Source organism: Pleurodeles waltl, chromosome 10 (assembly GCF_031143425.1).
Source record: "Pleurodeles waltl isolate 20211129_DDA chromosome 10, aPleWal1.hap1.20221129, whole genome shotgun sequence".
In the NCBI taxonomy this organism is placed as follows: Eukaryota; Metazoa; Chordata; class Amphibia; order Caudata; family Salamandridae; genus Pleurodeles; species Pleurodeles waltl.
In genome coordinates, this window is record NC_090449.1 from 1,004,200,433 (window position 1) to 1,004,222,445 (window position 22,013).

At 45.8% G+C, this 22,013-nt stretch overlaps 1 protein-coding gene across 4 annotated transcripts in view; it reads left to right on the top strand.

Annotated features, from left to right (window-relative positions):
* Nucleotides 1–22,013, top strand: part of SHROOM4 (shroom family member 4) — a 365,241-nt gene that overhangs the window by 168,956 nt on the left and 174,272 nt on the right. For all 4 annotated transcript variants that reach the window (XM_069211858.1, XM_069211860.1, XM_069211861.1 and 1 more), the window contains exon 2: nucleotides 9,253–9,404. In XM_069211858.1, coding sequence (XP_069067959.1) covers nucleotides 9,253–9,404 — 152 coding nt within the window. The remainder of the gene's footprint in view (nucleotides 1–9,252; nucleotides 9,405–22,013) is intronic.

Below are 22,013 nucleotides of genomic sequence, written 5' to 3' on the forward strand. Positions count from 1 at the left end.
GTTTTTTTTTAATTGCATCCCATTTTTCTTTAAGGAAAACAGGCCGCATTTAAAAAAAAAAAAGATTGCTTTATTTAAAAGCAAACACAGAAATGGTGGTCTGTTGCCTAAACGCTGCGATTTTAGCGATAGGTCGCAAACCAAGATCCACCACCTCCTTATATTCATGAAGTAGACCTGTTTGCGGCCCACTGGGAATCGGAAAACGTGTCATGTCTGATGTTTGTGATTACTAAATAGCGTATCGCAAAGATTTGCTATTTGGTAATCGCAAACTATTACCTTTGTACATGTGGCCCATAGTGCTCGCACTAGCCAAGAGCTAGTGGACCAGGTGCCCTGATGAGATGTATGTGCGAAGAGCTGTGTTATTCCTACCTTACTAACGTTATTACTTGACTACATAGTGTGACCAAACTTTACAAAACACAAACTGGAACATTCCACAAGCCTAGCAATAGGACTACAATGTTCCATGGGGGCGTGGCCAAGATGGCGGCCGGAGCGGACGCTTGAGAAAAGAGCTCCGCTCGCGGCCCTCCTTCTTGCCGAATATCCTGGTCCCTGGTTCCCGGTCGGCCATAAAATGCTGAGGCTACCCCCCCAGTGCCGGGGGCAGCCCTCAAGGACACAAAAGTAGCTGCGGATGGCCCCGTGATCAACTGCTGGATTCGAGGAAGCAAGACGCGCCTGGTGCTGTGGATCGGGAGGTGAGGCGGCCCTCCCGCGGCCGGCGAGACGTGAGCACGGCGGTCGGGTCGCCCCGTTCGGCTTCCCCGTCGGATCGCCGGGGGGGTCGAGGGCTGTTGGGCCTGGACTGCAGTGGGCCCTGGGAGCGGGCCTGCTGGCTGGGGCGCGGCCTGGGGGACGCCGCGGCTTCCGGTTCGGCCGCGCTCCATCGGAGCAACAAGAAACACGGGGGGCGCGCGGCAGTGAGCGAGCCCCCCCTGATATGGCTTAGCATCCCTACAGCTCCACGTGGCCCCCTACCAAGAACTGGTAGCAGCGTCGGGCGGTGACGCTGCGGCGGGAGCACTGGGCGGTGTTTCCTTGCGGGGTCGGGCCTTGGACGTGTCGGCGCCGGGAACGGGCGTCTGGCTCGCCCTGGCACTCCGCCCTTGATCTGTGGAGGCGGCCGGCGGACGCGTGCCCGGGTGGAGTGGGGGCCCCGGCGTGCCTTTGGTGGAGTGTACCGGACCGGCTGGGGGGACCTTCGGCCTCTCCTCCCGTGCAGAGCACTGGGCCAGCGACCACGACCCTCAAGCACCAGCACCCAGCACAGAAGATAAAAAAGTAGGAAGCAGAGGCGGAGGAACGGGAAAGAAAGGAAGAAGGAAAAAATTTACAAAAAATAAAATAAAAATACATAAATCAAAAAGAGAGGAGGAGCCAATAAAATCAGAATAAAGGAAAAAAGAAATAAAAAAGAGAAAAAAAAAAAAAGAATGAAAAAAACAAAAACAGGAAGAAGATAAAGAAATTGAAGCAAGTAGATTGTGAGCGCTGGCACAGAATAAATTAAACGCACATAAAACAACCACGTTGGGTCACCAAAGTATCAAGCCACAAGCAAATAAGTGAAAAACCCAACGCACCTGTACCAGGCCAGTGGCATTCAGCTCTCTGCCTTGCAACGAGGAGGGCCTCAGTCAACAAATTAACATACTAACTCCTAATATCCCTGAAAATAAGCAACCACGCCTGGACCACTGATAACGCTAAAATCACCCACTTTGACGTGCGTGGCTCTGCTTCGCCCCACCAGTACACATAGCTGATTTCACACGGCCTAATTCTCCCCGGTCGCATAGTGGTCACAATGGTCAAGCCTAAGCATTCCAAAACAGGGACTTCTGCGGAGGGAGATACCCCCCCCTCCATGGGCCAACTGGACATGCAAAAGGCAACGCAACTTCAACTGAGCGAGACGCTACGCGCACACTCCCAGCAATTTGATAAAATTATGCAGGCAATTATGGAAACCAAAACTTCGCTAGAAGGGAAAATTGATGCCGCAGTGCTGGAGGTCTCCCTACTCCGAGCTGACCACCGCAAACTGTCTGACAGAGTGCATAATGCTGAACTGTCGCTAGAAACGGTTCACCCGGAAATGAAAGACATGAAAAGCAAATTCAAACAGATGGAAACTGAGTTGGCACAGCTACAACGCCGAGCTGAAGAAGCAGAGGGGCGCTCAAGACGTAACAATATCAGATTCATTGGCATCCCAGAACGATTGGAACTACCCAAAGCCGAGGATTTCTTAGAAAACTGGCTGAAAGAAATAATGAAAACTCAGGATGCCACAAAATCACCAATGATAGAGAGAGCCCACAGAATACCGGGCAGACCCCCTCGGCCTGGAGCGCCACCCCGACCCATGATAGCTAGATTTCTTAACCACAGAGAAAGAGATTCTGTTCTTCAACACTTTAGATCTTCCAGTCAAATCAGCTTGGAAAATAATAACATATCTGCATACCCGGACTATACGCTGGAAGTACAACGTAGAAGAGCAACCTTTGTAAAGATCAAACAAATCTTGCGACAAAATAATATAACTTATTCTCTCATGTTCCCAGCCCGCCTGCGTATCACCATAGATGAGAAAACGCTCATATTCCCTACCCCAGAGGATGCATGGACTTGGATTCACGCTAAAGGTTTGATCAGCCCGCCAACGGAAAAGACAACAACTGAGGACTGGATAACACCCAGCTCCAGGAGGAAAAAAAAACAAAGCAAGACCACATTGCGCCCAACGAAATCGCAAATGGAATCAGAGCAAGCTCAAATATTAAGGGAAACTAGCTCCTTCACTCGACCACAATCCAAAACCCGAAGTGACACAGATGCTACAGACAGCGGATCCCCAGGAGGGGAATCAAGTGCATCCTCCTCCTTCCTACTGGCCGGCCCTGACCTTACACCGCGCGTTGCGGATGATCTCTAGACCTCGTGAGGGAATATGAACTGCGCCACAGACACGAGTCCGGCGTTGGGACACGCGACCTTCCGCCCTTATGCGGCCTGGAGCGGTGCTTGGTGGTTTCTTTGGGATGGGAACTGGCCGCTAGCTTCCTTGACTGGGACTAACAGGGTAACCAAAGCGGTTGTACTTACAATTTGGACCGAGCAGGGACAAAATTATCCTGGAGACGGGTCGGTTCCCGCCCGGCTATACCAAAACCACGCTCTCCGACTACCAAGTCACTCCCGAATGGAACTTAACTTCGCAGTTTGCAGTTTAGGCACCAGTTGTGCCATTATGTTTATCTCCGGGCTTTACCCGAAATATCCTTTTGCCTACTATTTTTTTTGCTCTCATTTTTATTATTCTCTTATGATAATGTTGTTTTGTAGGACTGGGGGGGCTGGCGGGCGGGCGCTGGTGGCGGAGGGGAGACGTGGGTGGGCAGCGCGCACTAGACTAACAGCAGTCTCTGGACGCGTCACGGGATTGACCCAACTGTACAAAAAAATAGGTGTGCAACAACCTAACTTAACATGACAAAAAAGGAACCAACATATAATATAATGACGTGGAATGTTAAGGGTATGGCGGGCATAAGAAAGCGCAATAGGATACACGCGCACCTAAAGCGTCACAATATTCATATAGCCATTCTCCAAGAAACGCACATTACCCCTGTAGATATTCCCTGGTTGGAAAGAAAGTGGGGCGGGCAGGTCCACGGATCGGGAAATTCATCATATGCAAGAGGGGTTTTGATATGGATAGCCCCGGGGGTCCCGTACACTGTGCGGCGCGGCGTTTCTGACATAGAGGGCAGATACATACATTTAACAGGCCACTTAGATGGGGAACCAGTAACACTGAACGGACTGTACGTCCCGAACGTCGGACAAAGTGAATTCCTACACAAAACAATCTCACACTTCTCAAACGGCCTACCCTCTACATGTATCTGGGGCGGGGATATGAACTGCGTTCCACATATAGATACGGATAGATCACACCCCCCCATAGCAGCCTCCCAAGCAATCAAAAATTCGCAGATGCTGCGTCAATGGATGGTAGACCACCGTCTCATAGATACCTGGAGGCATATACACCCCCATGATCGCGAATACTCATACTACTCCCCAGTACACCTCCTCCACACTCGCATAGACCTTATCCTCATCTCCCAAGACATCACCCACAAGATCACTAGCGCTGATTACACCGCTAGGGTAATCTCAGATCACTCCCCTCTCATCGCTCATTTCAGATGGGGCAGCCCGCGCACATGCATCCCAACTTGGCGCCTCCAGTCCCGATTGCTACAAGACCCCCCTTTCCGAGATGAATTAGCCATACACATATCCTCTTACTTCATCCAAAACAAGGGGACAACGGGCTCTAGATCAACAGAATGGGACGCACATAAGGCAGTCATACGAGGAACATGCATCTCAGCAACAGTCGGCGCGCGTCAAACACTAGCACGTGAGCTTAGTAACTTAGAAAAGGAAGTACATTCTTTCGAGAAAGACTTCGCCAGGGGCGAGATTACACACACAGAACTAGCTGGAAAGCGCGCACAATGGCACGAAGCTGATAGACGACTAGGTCTGTTTGATCATCGACACTACATAGCTCGTAACCACGCAGAGGGTGACAGATCGGGTAAATTACTGTCATGGCTCATACACAATGGTGGCCGGAAATCCCCCATAGGAGCCATCCGATTAGAAACAGGACTAATAGTAAATGCACAGGCCGATATCAACCTAGCCTTTAAGGAGTATTACAGCACACTATACAAAGCTCCCGTCCCCCCACCCGAAACATCACTGAGCAAGTTTTTTACTGATATCGAGCTGAAACAACTAACGACCTCTCAGGTTGCAGACCTGGAAAGACCAATTGATATTAATGAGATACAGCAGGCCCTAAAACAATTGCCGCATGGCAAAGCACCAGGCAACGATGGACTGCCTATTGAATACTATAGCATGTTCCCGACTCAAACACTAACCCCATATCTAGAGATGCTGACGGAGGCGCTAGAGCGTGGACAACTACCAGACACATGCCGTGAAGCGCTGATAGCAGTGCTACCTAAGCCGGGGAGAGACCCATTGGATGTACGTTCATATAGACCACTATCACTACTGAACACAGACTGTAAGCTACTCGGTAAACTGCTAGCCAACCGTTTGCTCCCATGTATGCCGGACCTGATACACCACGACCAGGCTGGATTTATACCTGGCCGGAGCACATTTAACAATATCCGAAACTTATTGCGCCTTATGGCGAACTCACGAACGGATGACTATGCTCAAGTGGCAGTATCACTGGACATAGAAAAAGCATTCGACACGCTGGGTTGGCCCTTCTTGATGGAGACGTTGCGCCGTATGGGCTTCGGTCGAACATTTATCAGGTGGATAGAGGTACTCTACACTAACCCTTCTGCAAGAGTCAAAACGGGCGACACGATTTCGCAACCGTTTAAAATAGAGAGAGGAACCAGGCAGGGCTGCCCATTATCCCCGCTTTTATTCGCCCTCGCAATCGAACCCTTAGCAGCTCACCTACGAGCGGTAGCCCCTGCATGGGGCATCCGAGACGACCACACACACCGTATAGTGTCGCTATATGCAGACGATGCACTTATTTTCTTACGAGATCACCAAAAATCCCTACCTGAAGTGTTGAAGTTACTGCACAGGTTTGGCACGTTGGCCGGACTCAAGGTAAATTGGTCTAAGTCGTGCATATTCCCTATGTGTCCTGTCCCTGAAGCACACAGATTATCCTCCAACCCTGGCGAACTGAAATGGTGTTACACCACTTTCAAATACTTGGGTGTAAACATATATCACGACGCACGAGATCTCAGGGACGGCAACTTGGGGCAGGCGATTCGATCCATTAGAGGCTCCCTGCCCTTCTGGTGCTCACTCCCTCTATCACCATTGGGCAGAGTAGCCATAGCGAAGATGGTGATCCTGCCCCGATTGTTGTACTTCTTCATGGCCCTCCCACTGACTCTCCCAGCCTCTTTCTTTAAACCTCTGAATAGCCTATTAATAAATCTCATATGGGGCAACGGCAGACGGCGAGTGGCACTAACAAAATTACACCACCCACTAACAATGGGTGGAATGGGAGCGCCTAGATTCGAAATGTACTACGCAGCTTCCCAGTTACAATGGATCTCATCCTGGCTAAGCCGTCCAGACGGAGCTGAATCACAGATGATCCACTCGTCTTTGGGGAACAGGGGCTTAATACAATACTTGATGAATCGCGAATCCCCCAAACACCCACGCAACATACTACTGAAAATTGCGCACTGGATATGGGGCCACCATGTGATCATGAACAATAAAACACCACAATATTCCCCCAGGCTTCCATTTTTGGCCATCTCGAAAATAGCCAACATAGCAGCTAGAGTTGGCCTGAACAGTTGGTCAGAAAAGGGAATACGCACCATCGGCGACATCTATAGTGAAGGACGCCTCCTAACTTTCAATACACTAATTGATAAATATGAACTGGGGCGCGGAAGCTTTATAGCATATGGAGCTGTACGCCAGACACTAAGGTTTTGCTGGGGCAATGAAAACTCAGAACCAAATATCTCCCCTAGATTGCATGAGTTGCTAGGTAGCATAGAAGATTCAATAAATGTGTCAAGAGCATACATAATCTTAACTTCTTGCGCTGAAGATAAACAAGTACAATCAAAGAACAAGTGGGATGCAGTGCTAGCAGAGCCTCTACCACAACCCGCTTGGAATCAGGCGTTGACAATGACAAAAGAAGTATCACGCAACCCGCGTTTTCGCTATACCCAGTTTAATTATTTACATCAAACATATTTATCACCTCACCGAATAACCCGTATTTTCCCCCACTCAAAGCAAACATGCCCTAGATGCGCCACCCCCGAAGCCACCTTTTACCACATGACCTGGGAATGCCCCCCAATCCGGAAAGTATGGGAAGACATAATAGTACTGCTTGTTGATTGGACAGCTGTTGAAATGTCCCCCACCCCGGAGCTGTGTTTGCTGGGTGTAGGTCCAAGCCTTAAAAGACGGAAACAAACCCTAAGATGCATAGCGCTGGCACTGGTGTTGTACAGACGCCTCATAGCCATGCACTGGAAGGCACCAGTCGCGCCGAGCATTGAACAATGGCGATCGGAGCTGCGGCGTTGGGCCAGGGCCGAAGCCGACACGCTGCAGCTCCTATCAACAAAGGGTGTTCTGGTCAAAGGTCTTGACACCTGGAACTCTTTCGTAGCAATAATAGAAAGAAAAGATGACGAACGCCCGCCCTGAACGATCCCCCCAACGAACATTAAAATCTGCATTTTATAGTCCTAAATAGCTGTAACCCCCCAGTGATAGCGCGCAACCACCCTTCATCAGGCTCAAATCAGAATGTCAAATAGAGGAAGGCGGACAGGAGCTGGGGGAGACAACATGAAATCGTATAACCTAACAGGCGGTAACCAACTAGCAATAACACCAGCACACAAAGGGACGCATGACCCAATGCTCGCGCGCGTGTCTTCCTTTCCTCCTCTGCCCCCGTTTCCTCCGTCTTGGGGGCCCCCCCCATCCTTTATCTCCCCCCCACAGTATTTCCCCTCTTTCTCTTTCTTTCTTTTCCCTTTTCTGTTTTTTTTTTTTTTTTTTTTTTTTCTTTCTTTTCAATGCAACAGGATGCTTTAATATGATGTCCAGTCAGGACTATTCCCCCCCCCTGCTCCAGCCCGTGGCAACACGTTCTCTCTGGCAGTGGCGCGGAAGTGGGCGAAGTACAGCATAGCCCAGTCATGGTACATAAGCCGTCTAGGGTGATGTGATGAACGAACCTGTTGCAAATGTTATTCTTATTGACAGCTTTCACTTGTGTAATTTTGTTGTGTGATAATAAATAATAAAAACACATTTAAAAAAAAAAAAAAAAAAAAAAAAAAAAAAAAGGACTACAATGTTCCATGTTTTGAATGGCATAGAATGAATCGAAGGACAGCACTTACCAATATAGAATACACAGACTAAGAGGCGCTAAGGATTAATTAAACACAGCTTTTATACACACTATCATCTATGTTAATTACAATGATTTACGCGAGGGGCTCCTCGGTATTACTTCACAGGAGCCAATGAACAGTGCAAACCAGGATATGGGCTAAATGTACCGAATTCTTCCGGGACAAGCTGTTATGTTATGTTGATGGGACTTATAAAGCACACGTACCCCAATCAATTTATTGCACTGAAAACAGCTTGAAAACACAGGACTGTCCTGCTAACACAGGGTGCCTGGCCAAGCTATTACACCATCACATTTCATGTGCAAGTGGAACATTAAGCTGCTGCATCATGACAATCACACACCTGAAGCTCATGCATGACATGATAACATACTACTCTCAGGATGTACCACAAACCAACACTACCAGTCAGGCACAACAAACTGAACCGGCTACCTACTTACAGTTGCCAGATGACTATATGCCATAGGCGACATCATTTCCAAGTCCAGGGTTTTCCTTTAACAGCTTTGTTCTTTCTGGGAGTTGTAATCCCGATTCACTTCAAATTAACCCATTGGACTAAGACACCTGAAAACAGTTTTTAAAAAGAAATCCCCGGACTTGAACACAGTCTCCCATCTGGAATGGATTTATATGGTGATGTGATTCTTATTTACTTTCCCAGAATGCCTTTGGGGGTCCTCTTAGGGGAAGGGAAGTGCCTTATACATCAACTAGATAATACTTTCCCTTGGATGCAAAAAGTAGGCATTGGTGGCTTAAATGTGCCTTGGGAGGGCAAACACTGTGTAAAGTCAATTTTAGCGCTTCCGTAGTTCCTTTGGTATGACAAAAAGGGTTGCAGAGGTTTGTGTGTTCCTTCTTTAATGCCCATTACACAAGGGCAAAGTTAGTACTGTGTAATAAAGTGTGGCCATTGCCTACTTTGCATGGTGATACCCCCCATGAAAATGTGTAATGCCATTGTCCTAGGGTGCCTGGGCTATGGCACAGACACAAGCCTAGGGGAGAAGTCATATGTGCTGGGTGCCATCCAGGAATGTGGTGTGCCCAGTGGATGCTGGAGTGTGCATGGCAGCTTAGCTAATCACAAACCTTTGTTCTTTTACACTCTTAATTGAGTCTCTTGAGCTAAGGCTTTAAAAAGGCCCCATTACATTGCTCAGTTGTACCAGGAAGTACAGTCCCACAAATGTTTTCTTTCTATTGACCACAGATTGAAGATGGTGGTAAAGCAGCGCTCTGCCGGATGATGCAGATTGGGGATGAGCTGGTGAATATCAATGGCACTCCTCTCTACGGCTCCCGGCAGGAGGCCCTGATCCTCATCAAGGGCTCCTACAGAATCCTGAAGATGATAGTAAGAAGGTAAGAGGGGCGACTGTCAGAGAGATGTGATACCCATGTCCGCAGTAGGGCTCTATGGAGCTTGAGGTGACCAAGTGCCTTGGGCTTCCATGGTGAGGTCCTTGTGGCAAGAGGCGCTTTAGTGAAATTAACATGTGGTGGGAAACATGGAAAATTTGCTGATAACCTGATGGTACATCAATGGCATGCCTTTTAGAAGGCAAAACTAGCAGTATATGTATGTCATGGAAACAGTGGTATAAATAGTTAGTAATTTAACAAACATCATACAGTTTTGGCCAAATGCGGAAGCCGAAAGAAGCTGGGTCTCCTAGTTACATGATTGACGTCTTGGACGCCAGACCACATGTACTCATTGTGTCCATGTAGAAGATTTACACATCAACTCTGGCATGTAGGCAGGAATTTCTGTACATTTTGAAGAAGCAGAGGGTGAGACATGGCAATCGATAATGAAATATGAGATTGCCCATTGGATGGCCTCTGCCTCGGGCACTGGGTCTCTAGCTTGTTTGAATCTTAGATCTCTTTCCTGTGACTCACGGGGTGACAAGGCGATTAAGGGATCGCACTGTGTCAGTGTGCAGATGGTGGAAGTGAAAGATGTGGGGGGATAAAAATGTACTCTGAATGGAGTGTACATGAATTATCAGAACTATATATTGTGTGCTAAGGTAGAGCAGAAGTGTTCTTAAGGTTCAGCACCGTAGTCATGCAATGGCAGTCTTTTCTTAATTGCTGTCATCTCTTATAGAAGGTAACTTCCAGAACCTCAGCCTTACTTAAGATGGTTTTACATTGGAAAGCTCACAGAATTTGTGAGACAGTTTATATATTTAAAGGTTTTCTTTGGACTGGTGATGGAGGGTCTTGTGGTATCTGCTGGTGATTGTGTGTCAGCTTCCGACTTATGAATGCGACCAAAAGGATGTAAATGGGTCGGGAGCAGATGACACATTTTACAACTGATTTAGGATTCGCTGGAGTGCAATAGAGTACTGATCAAGGGTTTGCTTGAGTGCAGTAGAGTACTGATCTAGGGTTTGCTTGAGTGCAGTAGAGTACTGATCGAGGGGTTGCCGGAGTGCAGTAGAGTACTGATCTAGGGTTTGCTGGCGTTCAGTAGAGTACTGCTCAAGGGTTTGCTGGAGTGCTGTAGAGTACTGATCTAGGGTTTGCTGGAGTACAGTAGAGTACTGATCTAGTGTTTGCTGAAGTGCAGTAGAGTACTGATCGAGGATTTGCTGGAGTGCAGTAGAGTACTGATCTAGGGTTTGCTGGTGTGCAGTAGAGTACTGATCGAGGGTTTGCCGGAGTGCAGTAGAGTATTGATCTAAGGTTTGCTGAAGTGCAGTAGAGTTTTCTTTATTGCTAGGAGCTGCTTGCATGCACTGTTGATGTATGGACTCTTACAACGTACAAGTTATGGAAGCACTTTTGGCATAAATATATGACAGGCCCAACAGTTGTTGGTTTCTGCTTTTCCAGTTGGAAGCCTCCTGAGCCATGCTACTCAGTGACTTTCTTCAAGTGACTGCCTCTAAGTGGGCAATGTACTGAGATCCTCATCTCTCCTCCAGAGGCTTCACTGCTCACCCAGTCCACCACACTCACTCCTACTGCCAGTAGAGGAGCAAACCTGGCTTGGAATGGTCAAGTAACCATTGATGGGGTACATCTGCTGCACTACTAGGCTTCCAGCCACATAACTCTTACCTATTCAAACTGAAAGTTTACCTCTTTGACATATAGCCCTGCCGCCTCATTTTTTCAGACTACTTGTAGTGTAATGAAAAGACCCATGAATATTCACTCTCAAACAAGCAGTCTTACGCCTCGGTGCTATCAGATGTATGCATGTAGACGTGTCCTGTCTGGCAGGGGTTTAAGTTACTAGCTACATGCCTCCCACCAAAGTGCACAATGATCACAACATTGTGCCACTACAGCACACCATAGAAGGGGTAGTGGCTTGGTGAGTTTCATTATGACCACTTGCCCAGATTTTGGTCCTCTTTATGTGGCAGGACTTTCCATCCTCATGTTTTGACCTCTACTTACAGGAATGATCTCCCCTGAGTAAAATGCAGCCCCTTGAACGTCCTGTACTCCACTTTGGAATTTAAATGTCTCCATCATATGATTTTGAGATGCCATAGCTCCCTGTGTAAGGGCACCATGTACCCAGCTCATGCTCTTCTTTTACAAGTCTTTGTTAGCTGTTGTTTTAGATCAATTGGTGCAGTTGAGGCAAAAACTGCAAGACCCAGAATGAAGATGTATGTTAAATGTAAGCTGACAACTGTTCACAGGATGTTCTCATGACAAAAACCCACATATGTTGTTTATATGCTCCACTGTAAAGGTTTACAATTCTGATGCTGTCACTGCAGGTTCACAGTGTGCAACGTTTTGGTGGCGCATTATGGGAAACTGGAACATGGTCTTTTTGTCTGCTAGTAAGAATTCCCCATTTGCTTTACAAAGTTCCTCTTGCCCACTTGTCAAGTCTTTCTAATTTTTTTTTTCTTCATAAAACAGACCAAAATTGGGGCAGTGCAGTAGGGCAGGTGTACTTTCAAGAACTGTGCATTACATGCTGTTAGGTGCATATTACTGGTGCGTAGGCAAGGTGGGCGTTTATATCCCACATAAGTTTGTAGCACAACATATAAAGGGTGAGTTCAATATTGTCAATCTCTGTGGTCAGGAATTGTATTAGGAGTACTAGTTTATTTGGCATAGAAAGATTATTGCAAGAGTATATACGTACAAAGAAAGTATCAGCTTTGAAAATACAAATACAATCATAACAATGTCCAATGTATTCCACATAGAGGAAATACAAATGTTGACAATGTGTTGTTCAGTCTGAGCACAGCCTTAACAGTGTGTTAATTGATCAGAACACAGCCAACACGTGTTTTGTCTTTATCCGAGACTTCCTCAGGGCTTCTGAAGAGTAGCCAAAAACCTATATCTTAATACGTGTTTCTGTAGTGATGCTCAAGTAGTAATGTAGACATTAATGATACGTAATAACGAGTGCTTAAGAGACACTGCGTCAATGCGATGCCAGGTACAAACATCCAATACGCGCAGAGCAAGGTATGCAAGTGAACGTATGGTACGCAGGTAACTCCTGATAATGGCTACAGATCCCGGGTGTCGGAACCAATGTCCGGGAGAGGGCCGAGATGAAAAAAAATTGCAAAAGTGTTTACAGCAAAGGAGCTGGCCTGTTACGTGAGTTACCTTTAGACACAGATTACAGGGCAATGTGAGTTACAAACATTATAGAATGTACATTATGTACATTGTGAGCTCCATAAGGAGGTTCGGATGGAAGGAGATGCACGGAGAACAGGGTCTTGAATTCATTTCGTATTGATTGCCAGCATCAAGGTACCAGGCATATGATACCCCTAGACTCCTATCCTATTTTGTGCCTGGCAAATCTCACCAATGCCATCGATATTGCAGTCAACTAACAATGTTGTTATCTTTATTATTATGATTAGTAGCAGTAGTAGTAGTAGTAGTAGTAGTAGCAGTAGTAGCAGTAGTAGTAGTAGCAGTAGTAGCAGTAGTAGTAGTAATAGCAGTAGCAGTAGTAGTAGTACTAGCAGTAGTAGTAGTAGTAGTAGTAGTAGCAGCAGTAGTAGTAGCAGTAGTATTAGTAGCAGTAGTAGTAGCAGTAGTAGTAATAGTAGTAGTCACAGTAGTAGTAGCAGTAGCAGTAGTAGTAGTAGTAGCAGTAGTAGTAGTATTAGTACTTATAATAATAGCTTGTTTTGTGGTCCACCTATTGATACTATATACCACTTCTAAGAGTTATAAATAACATCTGTTACTACAAGCTGGACCATCCTTGCAGCTTGTTCCTTCTGCTTTAGTTTTTAGCTCCTAAACTCCTCTTCCAAGTTTAAGTCCCTATACTGGATTCCACTCCTTCGGCATTCGGTGCCTGCATCATTTGTAATGCTGTGCTGCACCCTGGCCCACTTCTGTAAATATAAGCAGTGCATCTTTCCGTCGCCTCAGCTGGAGATGTAGGAGAAATCTTGAATAAATGGGGAGTACATATTAATGCTTGGGCCTTTCACCCAATGTTAAAGCTGCATGTGCACATCTGGAATGCATTGCAGGCTGGAAGGCCAATTGTATTCCTTTGGCCTCTGCAAACAAATCTATGTGACATTTAACTCTGAGTGCGGGTGGCACAGACTTTTATATTATTCGGAGGTTGATAAAAATGAGTATAATTCATTTAGTTAATAGTTACATTATTGGAGTACTTGGATAATCCAGGATTTGCATGCAATACAAGCAAGCAATGGCAAATCCAATAGATCTCACTTTTGGGACTTTTTGGCTTTGCCATTGTCTACTGGCTTTGCTCTCCAGAGCTGAAGAAAAAGGGAAATGTGTGTTCGGTGGCATGTGTAGCTGCAGATACACATGCTGTGCATAGTCCGCCGTCTGGTGTTGGGTCGGAGTGTTACAAGTTGTTTTTCTTCGAAGAAGTCTTTTCGAGTCACGAGACCGAGGGACTCCTCCTCCTTTGTTTCCATTGCGCATGGGCGTCGACTCCATCTTAGATTGTTTTTTTTCCGCCATCGGGTTCAGACGTGTTCCTTTTCGCTCCGTGTTTCGGGACGGAAAGATAGTCTTAACTTCGGAAAACTACGTCGGTATTGTTTCGTTCGGTATCGGGTTAGATTAGAGTCGACACCGAATCTTGAAGAGCTCCGGTAGCCCTTCGGGGTAATTTCGATCCCCCGTCGGGGCCTGGTCGGCCCGACCGCGTGTAACATTGAGGCTGATGGAACGGACCCCGTTCCGATTCTGTCCTAAATGCCACAATAAATATCCATATACAGACCAACATTTGGTCTGTAACTTGTGCCTGTCGCCCGAGCACAAGGAAGAGACGTGTGAGGCCTGTCGAGCGTTTCTGTCGAGGAAAACGCTCCGGGACCGAAGAGCCAGACAGTTGCAGATGGCGTCCACGCCGACAGGACAACGAGGGTTCGAGGAACAGGGAGAAGAAGAAGAAACCTTCTCCATCCATGAATCGGACTCGGAAGAATTAGACGTCGAGGAAACCGTGAGTAGGACGTCGAAGCAAGCACCACACGGTAAAACAGACAAGGCCCAGGGGATGCCACTGCCGGCTGGCCATGGCACAACCCATAAAGTAGGTGACCGTCCATCGGCACCGAAAAAGGCCGAACTGGTGCCGAGGTCGTCCGACTCGGGTCGAGACACAGGCATGCAGCACTCTCGGGACCGAGAAAGTGCTGCTGAAAAAAGTCGGCACCGAGACAGCAGAGCCGAGTCTGCTCGGCCCAGAGACAGCGGCACCGAGGATGGTCGACGCCGAGATAGTTCGACGCCGAAAAAGAGAAAATTCTCGTCGGAGCCGAAAACAACCAAAGACACAGTTTCGGTGCCAAAACGCCCAGCAACCGAACCAACAGCCAGTTCGTACTCAGAGGAACAATCACTGTCCTCCCAACTGCGCAAACATAGGTTTGAAGAAGAGTTACAAACCACAGATGTAGACCATACCCAAAAACGGATCTTCATACAAAGTGGTACAGGGAAGATCAGCACTCTTCCCCCAATCAGGAGAAAAAGGAAACTTGATTTCCAAACTCATGAAAAGACACCACAAGCAAAAGTGGTAAAGAAGGTAACTCCACCACCCTCTCCACCACAAATAACTCATACATCACCGGCACAAACTCCGTCACATTCACCAGCTCATACCACCATGAGCCAAGATGACCAAGATGCGTGGGATCTCTATGACGCCCCAGTATCAGACAATAGCCCTGAGGCGTACCCTACCAAGCCCTCACCACCTGAGGACAGTACAGCGTATGCACAGGTGGTAGCTAGGGCAGCAGAGTTCCATAACGTGTTGTTACACTCAGAGCCCGTCGAGGATGACTTCCTTTTCAACACCCTCTCCTCCACCCATAGCAATTATCAAAGCCTTCCTATGCTCCCAGGAATGCTAAGGCACGCAAAACAGATCTTTAAAGAACCTGTCAAAAGCAGAGCGATAACTCCAAGGGTGGAGAAGAAATATAAAGCACCACCCACGGACCCTGCTTTTATCACATCACAACTGCCACCAGATTCAGTTGTAGTAGGAGCAGCTCATAAAAGGGCCAACTCGCACACATCAGGCGACGCACCACCTCCGGACAAAGAGAGCCGCAAGTTCGACGCAGCTGGGAAAAGGGTTGCAGTACAAGCTGCAAACCAGTGGCACATCGCTAACTCGCAGGCGCTCCTAGCACGTTATGACAGAGCACATTGGGACGAGATGCAGCATCTCATCGAGCATCTACCCAAAGAACTCCATAAACGGGCAAAACAAGTGGTTGAGGAGGGACAAAATATCTCCAACAACCAAATACGTTCCTCTATGGATGCATCGGATACAGCTGCAAGAACAATTAACACCGCAGTAACCATAAGGAGGCATGCATGGTTGCGCACATTCGGCTTCAAGCCCGAGATACAACAGGCAGTGCTCAATATGCCGTTCAATGAGCAACAATTGTTTGGACCTGAAGTTGACATGGCAATTGAGAAATTGAAAAAAGACACGGACACAGCTAAGGCCATGGGCGCACTCTACTCCCCGCAGGGCAGAGGCACTTTCGGGACCTTTCGTAAAACAACCTTCAGAGGGGGGTTTCGAGGTCAAGCCACACAAGCCAGTACCTCACAAACAACACCGTCTACCTACCAGGGACAGTACCAAAGGGGAGGCTTTCGGGGCCAATACAGAGGGGGACAATTCCCTACAAACCGGGGAAAATTTCAGGGTCCCAAAACCCCGTCAAACAAACAGTGACTCACAAGTCACTCAACCCCTTCACACAACACCAGTGGGGGGAAGACTAAGCCAGTTCTACAAATTTTGGGAGGAGATAACAACAGACACTTGGGTCTTAGCAATTATCCGGCATGGTTATTGCATAGAATTTCTCCAATTCCCTCCAAACGTCCCACCAAAAGCACAAAAGATGTCAAAACAGCATTTAGACCTGCTAGATCTGGAAGTTCAAGCATTACTACAAAAAGACGCAATAGAAATCGTACCAGGTCCACAAAGAAACACAGGAGTTTACTCACTGTACATTCTAATACCAAAGAAAGACAAAACACTGAGACCAATCTTAGATCTCAGAATACTAAACACCTACATCAAATCGGAACATTTTCACATGGTCACGCTACAGGACGTGTTACCACTGTTGAGACAGCAAGACTACATGACAACCTTAGATCTAAAAGACGCGTATTTCCACATACCAATACATCCCTCGCACAGGAAATACCTAAGGTTCGTATTCAAGGGAATACATTACCAATTCAAAGTGTTGCCGTTTGGTATAACAACTGCACCGAGAGTCTTTACAAAATGTCTAGCAGTAGTTGCTGCACATATCAGAAGGCAGCAAATACACGTGTTCCCCTACCTAGACGATTGGCTAATCAAGACCAACTCCCTAACAAGGTGTTCACACCACACAGATTACGTCATACAAACCCTCTACAAACTAGGGTTCTCCATCAACTATACAAAATCACACATTCTGCCGTGCCAAATACAGCAATATTTAGGAGCGACAATCAACACAATAAAAGGGATTGCCACTCCAAGTCCACAAAGGGTTAAAAAATTTCACAAAGTCATACGAGCCATGTATCCAACACAAAAAATACATGCAAAGATGGTGTTAAAACTCCTAGGCATGATGTCCTCATGCATAGCCATTGTCCCAAACGCAAGATTGCACATGAGGCCCTTACAACAGTGCCTAGCATCACAATGGTCACATGCACAGGGTCAACTTCTAGATCTGGTGTTGATAGACCGCCAAACATACATCTCGATTCAATGGTGGAACAGTATAAATTTAAACAAAGGGCGGCCTTTCCAAGACCCAGTGCCACAATACGTGATAACCACAGATGCTTCCATGACAGGGTGGGGAGCACACCTCAATCAACACAGCATTCAAGGACAATGGGACGTACATCAAAAAAGGCTTCATATAAATCACCTCGAATTGTTAGCAGTATTCCTAGCGTTAAAAGCATTTCAACCCATCATAATCCACAAATACATTCTTGTCAAAACAGACAACATGACAACAATGTATTATCTAAACAAACAGGGGGGAACACACTCGACACAGCTGTGTCTCCTAGCACAAAAGATATGGCAATGGGCAATTCACAACCACATTCGCCTAATAGCACAGTTTATTCCAGGGATCCAGAATCAGCTAGCAGACAATCTCTCTCGGGATCACCAACAAGTACCCGAATGGGAGATTCAACCCCAAATTCTAAACTCTTACTTCCAAATTTGGGGAACACCTCAAATAGACCTATTTGCAACAAAAGAGAACGCAAAATGCCAAAACTTCGCATCCAGGTACCCACACCAGCAGTCTCAAGGCAATGCTCTATGGATGAATTGGTCAGGGATATTTGCGTACGCTTTTCCCCCTCTCCCTCTTCTTCCATATCTAGTAAACAGATTAAGTCAAAACAAACTCAAACTTATATTAATAGCACCAACATGGGCAAGACAACCTTGGTATACAACACTACTAGACCTGTCAGTAGTGCCTCATGTCAAACTACCCAACAGACCAGATCTGTTGACACAGCACAGACAACAAATCAGGCATCCAAACCCAGCATCGCTGAATCTAGCAATTTGGCTCCTGAAATCCTAGAATTTGGACACTTAAACCTCACACAAGAATGTATGGAGGTCATTAAACAAGCTAGAAGGCCATCCACTAGACACTGCTATGCAAGTAAATGGAAAAGATTTGTTTGCTACTGCCATAACAATCAAATTCAACCATTACATGCATCTCCAACGGATGTAGTAGGATACTTACTACATCTGCAGAAATCAAATCTGGCCTTCTCTTCCATAAAGATACATCTCGCAGCAATATCTGCATACCTGCAGATTACTCATTCAACTTCACTGTTTAGAATACCTGTCATTAAAGCATTCATGGAGGGACTAAAGAGAATTATACCACCAAGAACACCACCTGTTCCTTCATGGAACCTCAACATTGTCTTAACAAGACTCATGGGTCCACCTTTTGAACCCATGCATTCTTGCGAAATACAATACCTAACGTGGAAAGTTGCATTTCTCATTGCCATTACATCTCTAAGAAGAGTAAGTGAAATTCAGGCGTTTACTATACAAGAACCATTTATTCAAATACACAAAAATAAAGTAGTTCTACGAACCAATCCAAAATTCTTACCAAAAGTTATCTCACCGTTCCACTTAAATCAAACTGTAGAACTACCAGTGTTCTTTCCACAGCCAGACTCAATAGCTGAAAGGGCACTACATGCATTAGACGTCAAAAGGGCACTAATGTACTACATTGACAGAACAAAACCAATTAGAAAAACAAAACAACTATTTATTGCATTTCAAAAACCTCATACAGGAAACCCAATATCAAAACAAGATATAGCCAGATGGATAGTTAAGTGCATCCAAACCTGCTACCTTAAAGCAAAGAGAGAGCTGCCTATTGCACCAAAGGCACACTCAACCAGAAAGAAAGGCGCCACAATGGCCTTCCTAGGAAACATTCCAATGAATGAAATATGTAAGGCAGCAACATGGTCTACGCCTCACACATTTACCAAGCACTACTGTGTAGATGTGCTAACTGCACAACATGCAACAGTAGGTCAAGCTGTACTACGAACATTATTTCAAACTACTTCAACTCCTACAGGCTGAACCACCGCTTTTGGGGAGATAACTGCTTACTAGTCTATGCACAGCATGTGTATCTGCAGCTACACAAGCCAACGAACGGAAAATGTCACTTACCCAGTGTACATCTGTTCGTGGCATTAGTCGCTGCAGATTCACATGCGCCCACCCTCCTCCCCTGGAGCCTGTAGCCGTTTAGAAGTAGATCTTGAACAATTGTACATTTGTAAATATATTACCTTAACCTTTATTTTGTACATACTTATTCTTTCCATTGCATGTGCACTATTACTAACATACACAACTCCTACCTCACCCTCTGCGGGGAAAACAATCTAAGATGGAGTCGACGCCCATGCGCAATGGAAACAAAGGAGGAGGAGTCCCTCGGTCTCGTGACTCGAAAAGACTTCTTCGAAGAAAAACAACTTGTAACACTCCGACCCAACACCAGACGGCGGACTATACACAGCATGTGAATCTGCAGCGACTAATGCCACGAACAGATGTACACTGGGTAAGTGACATTTTCCTTTCCCAATGTTGTGCTTCATCAGCAAAAACAGAAAAAAAACATTTTGAAGTGACCCTGTTGGCAGTCTTGTTACTATACTAGCCTGTGCATGCTTGATAATATATGCATGCACATGCCCATTACTTGCGCACTCCAAAAAAATAATGGGAGCACCATTTGCTTTGCTTTTTATTTACAGATCCAAGGTGGCAGATGGCACTTAGACCAGTACATTAAGAAATTAAGATTTTAGTTTTGCAAGAGCGCAAAATAAAAAAATAAAAAAAGGAATACAGTGGTGTGGGTTTAACTGAGGAGTGGGTGGGGAGTGGGAGGGAGGAGGCGTAAAGCAGTACATGAGGGAGAGAGCACCACAGTGTGGGAGAGAACACACGATGGAGAGAAGAACACAGAGTGTGGGGGAGAAGCACATATGAGCCAATGCAAGCTGCACATGAGGGTGAGAGCAACACCGGCCGGGAGATGCAAATGAGGCCGAGAGCAGCACTGGGTGGGGGAATGGTACACATACGAGAGAGCAAAACTGAACATGGGTGGGAGACGTACACAGGTGAGAGGGAGGGTGAGCAGCACACGTGAAAAAGCATCACAGAGTGTCGAATGGCAGGCATTTGGGTGGTGTGCACAACATGAGGGAGACAACTGAAAAACACGTGTAGTCTCTTGGAGTGCTTGGATAAAAAGAGAAAGGTTTCTTAGAGTGAACAGTGGAAGGATACAAGTCAGCCACTAACAGGGATAGTAAAGAGGCTATGCTCCAGGGGAGCAGCAAATTCAAGATGGACAAGACAGGACAAGGAAAGCCTTTAAATAAGAAGCAAACATAAGAGAGTGCCAATATATATTTAGTTTTAAGGATTTATAAAGCGCGTAGTTACCCTAAGGCATCCCAGCGCTATATATCTAACCAATGGTAAGCCACAGGGGACTGTAAGCCCCTGTAAATTCTTGGTGAGCCCACAATATGCCTTACTCAACTGGACAGATTTTGCTGTCTGGTAGGCCAGACCTAGAAAGCAAAACTTTTATTACTCATACTGGCAAAATAATCTAGAATTGTGTATTGACAAATACACAAGCTGCAACATTCAGCGCCAATTATATCATACCTACTACAGGGACAAGCATTGATAAAGCCAGTAGGTCTAGCCTTTGGGACCTACAGGATTTGCCAATGTTTTTCAGTGATGCTATAAAGCATCCACAATGCTGTGCACCATGGCTAAACAGTAAACAAAAACAAGCATTTGCAATGCAATGGGTCTCGCGTTTGCTCAAGTTAGAGACAAAAGAAGAGGCAAGTAAAGCCCACGCATGCTAACAAATAAAAAGTGAGCAAATGAGAGTGACAATAAAGCCAACCAATAGCAAGCAATGTGCGGGCTCTAAGCACCCTGTAAACTGACAATCAGACTTTTTGCCAACAAAACGTTTGCGCTCTCTGGTAGGGGAGACCTAAAAACAAGCATTGTTGAATTCAATGTATCTGGTCTTTAAGCTAGTGCCGTTGTTCGTTTTTTGTTTATATTTTTATTGCAAGCATATGACATAAAAATAAAACACAAAAACATGCAGTCTCCTAAATATGGCTTCATTATGTTTGCAATAAGAATGTTAAATTTTAAAAACATTGAATGATGTGCCTGTTTTAATAGTGATTTCTTTTTTTAAAAAACAAGCTTTTCAATTGCCTTGCAGTTTATATATTTTTTATGGAGACAAGAATAGATCCCTAACTATCCAATCACTCGAATAACAGGCAGCTACAGTGTTAAAATGTAATTTTAACATTTTATAAGAAACTTTTATAACAGTGCAAGAAAAATAAATAACTGGTGGTTACAGATAATACGAAAAATAGAGAAAAATTAAAAATCACACATTGATCCAGGTAAGAGCACGGCCACTTGAATTATGCAGCAGACGAGGGCCAAATTATGCAGCAGGGTCGAGTAAATTATGCAGCAAGAAAAGGCAAATTATGCGGCATTATGCACCACAATATGGTATTACTTCATTCTTTGGTCATTTTAAAACTTGATCACACTGTCTGGGCCTTGGTTACACCTCATTAGTAACAAGTTAATGCACAAATTTAACAATAAGCAACAGAAAGGTGACCAGCCCACCTTTGAGAAGGGCCTTCTACCATGCAACAACATGTGTCACTGCATTTTTGTAGCTTTTGAACTGTTTGAGCAAGAAACATTTTTTTTGTTGTTAAAATCTGCACCAGATGATGGATTGTGTGGCAAATGTGACAAATCTC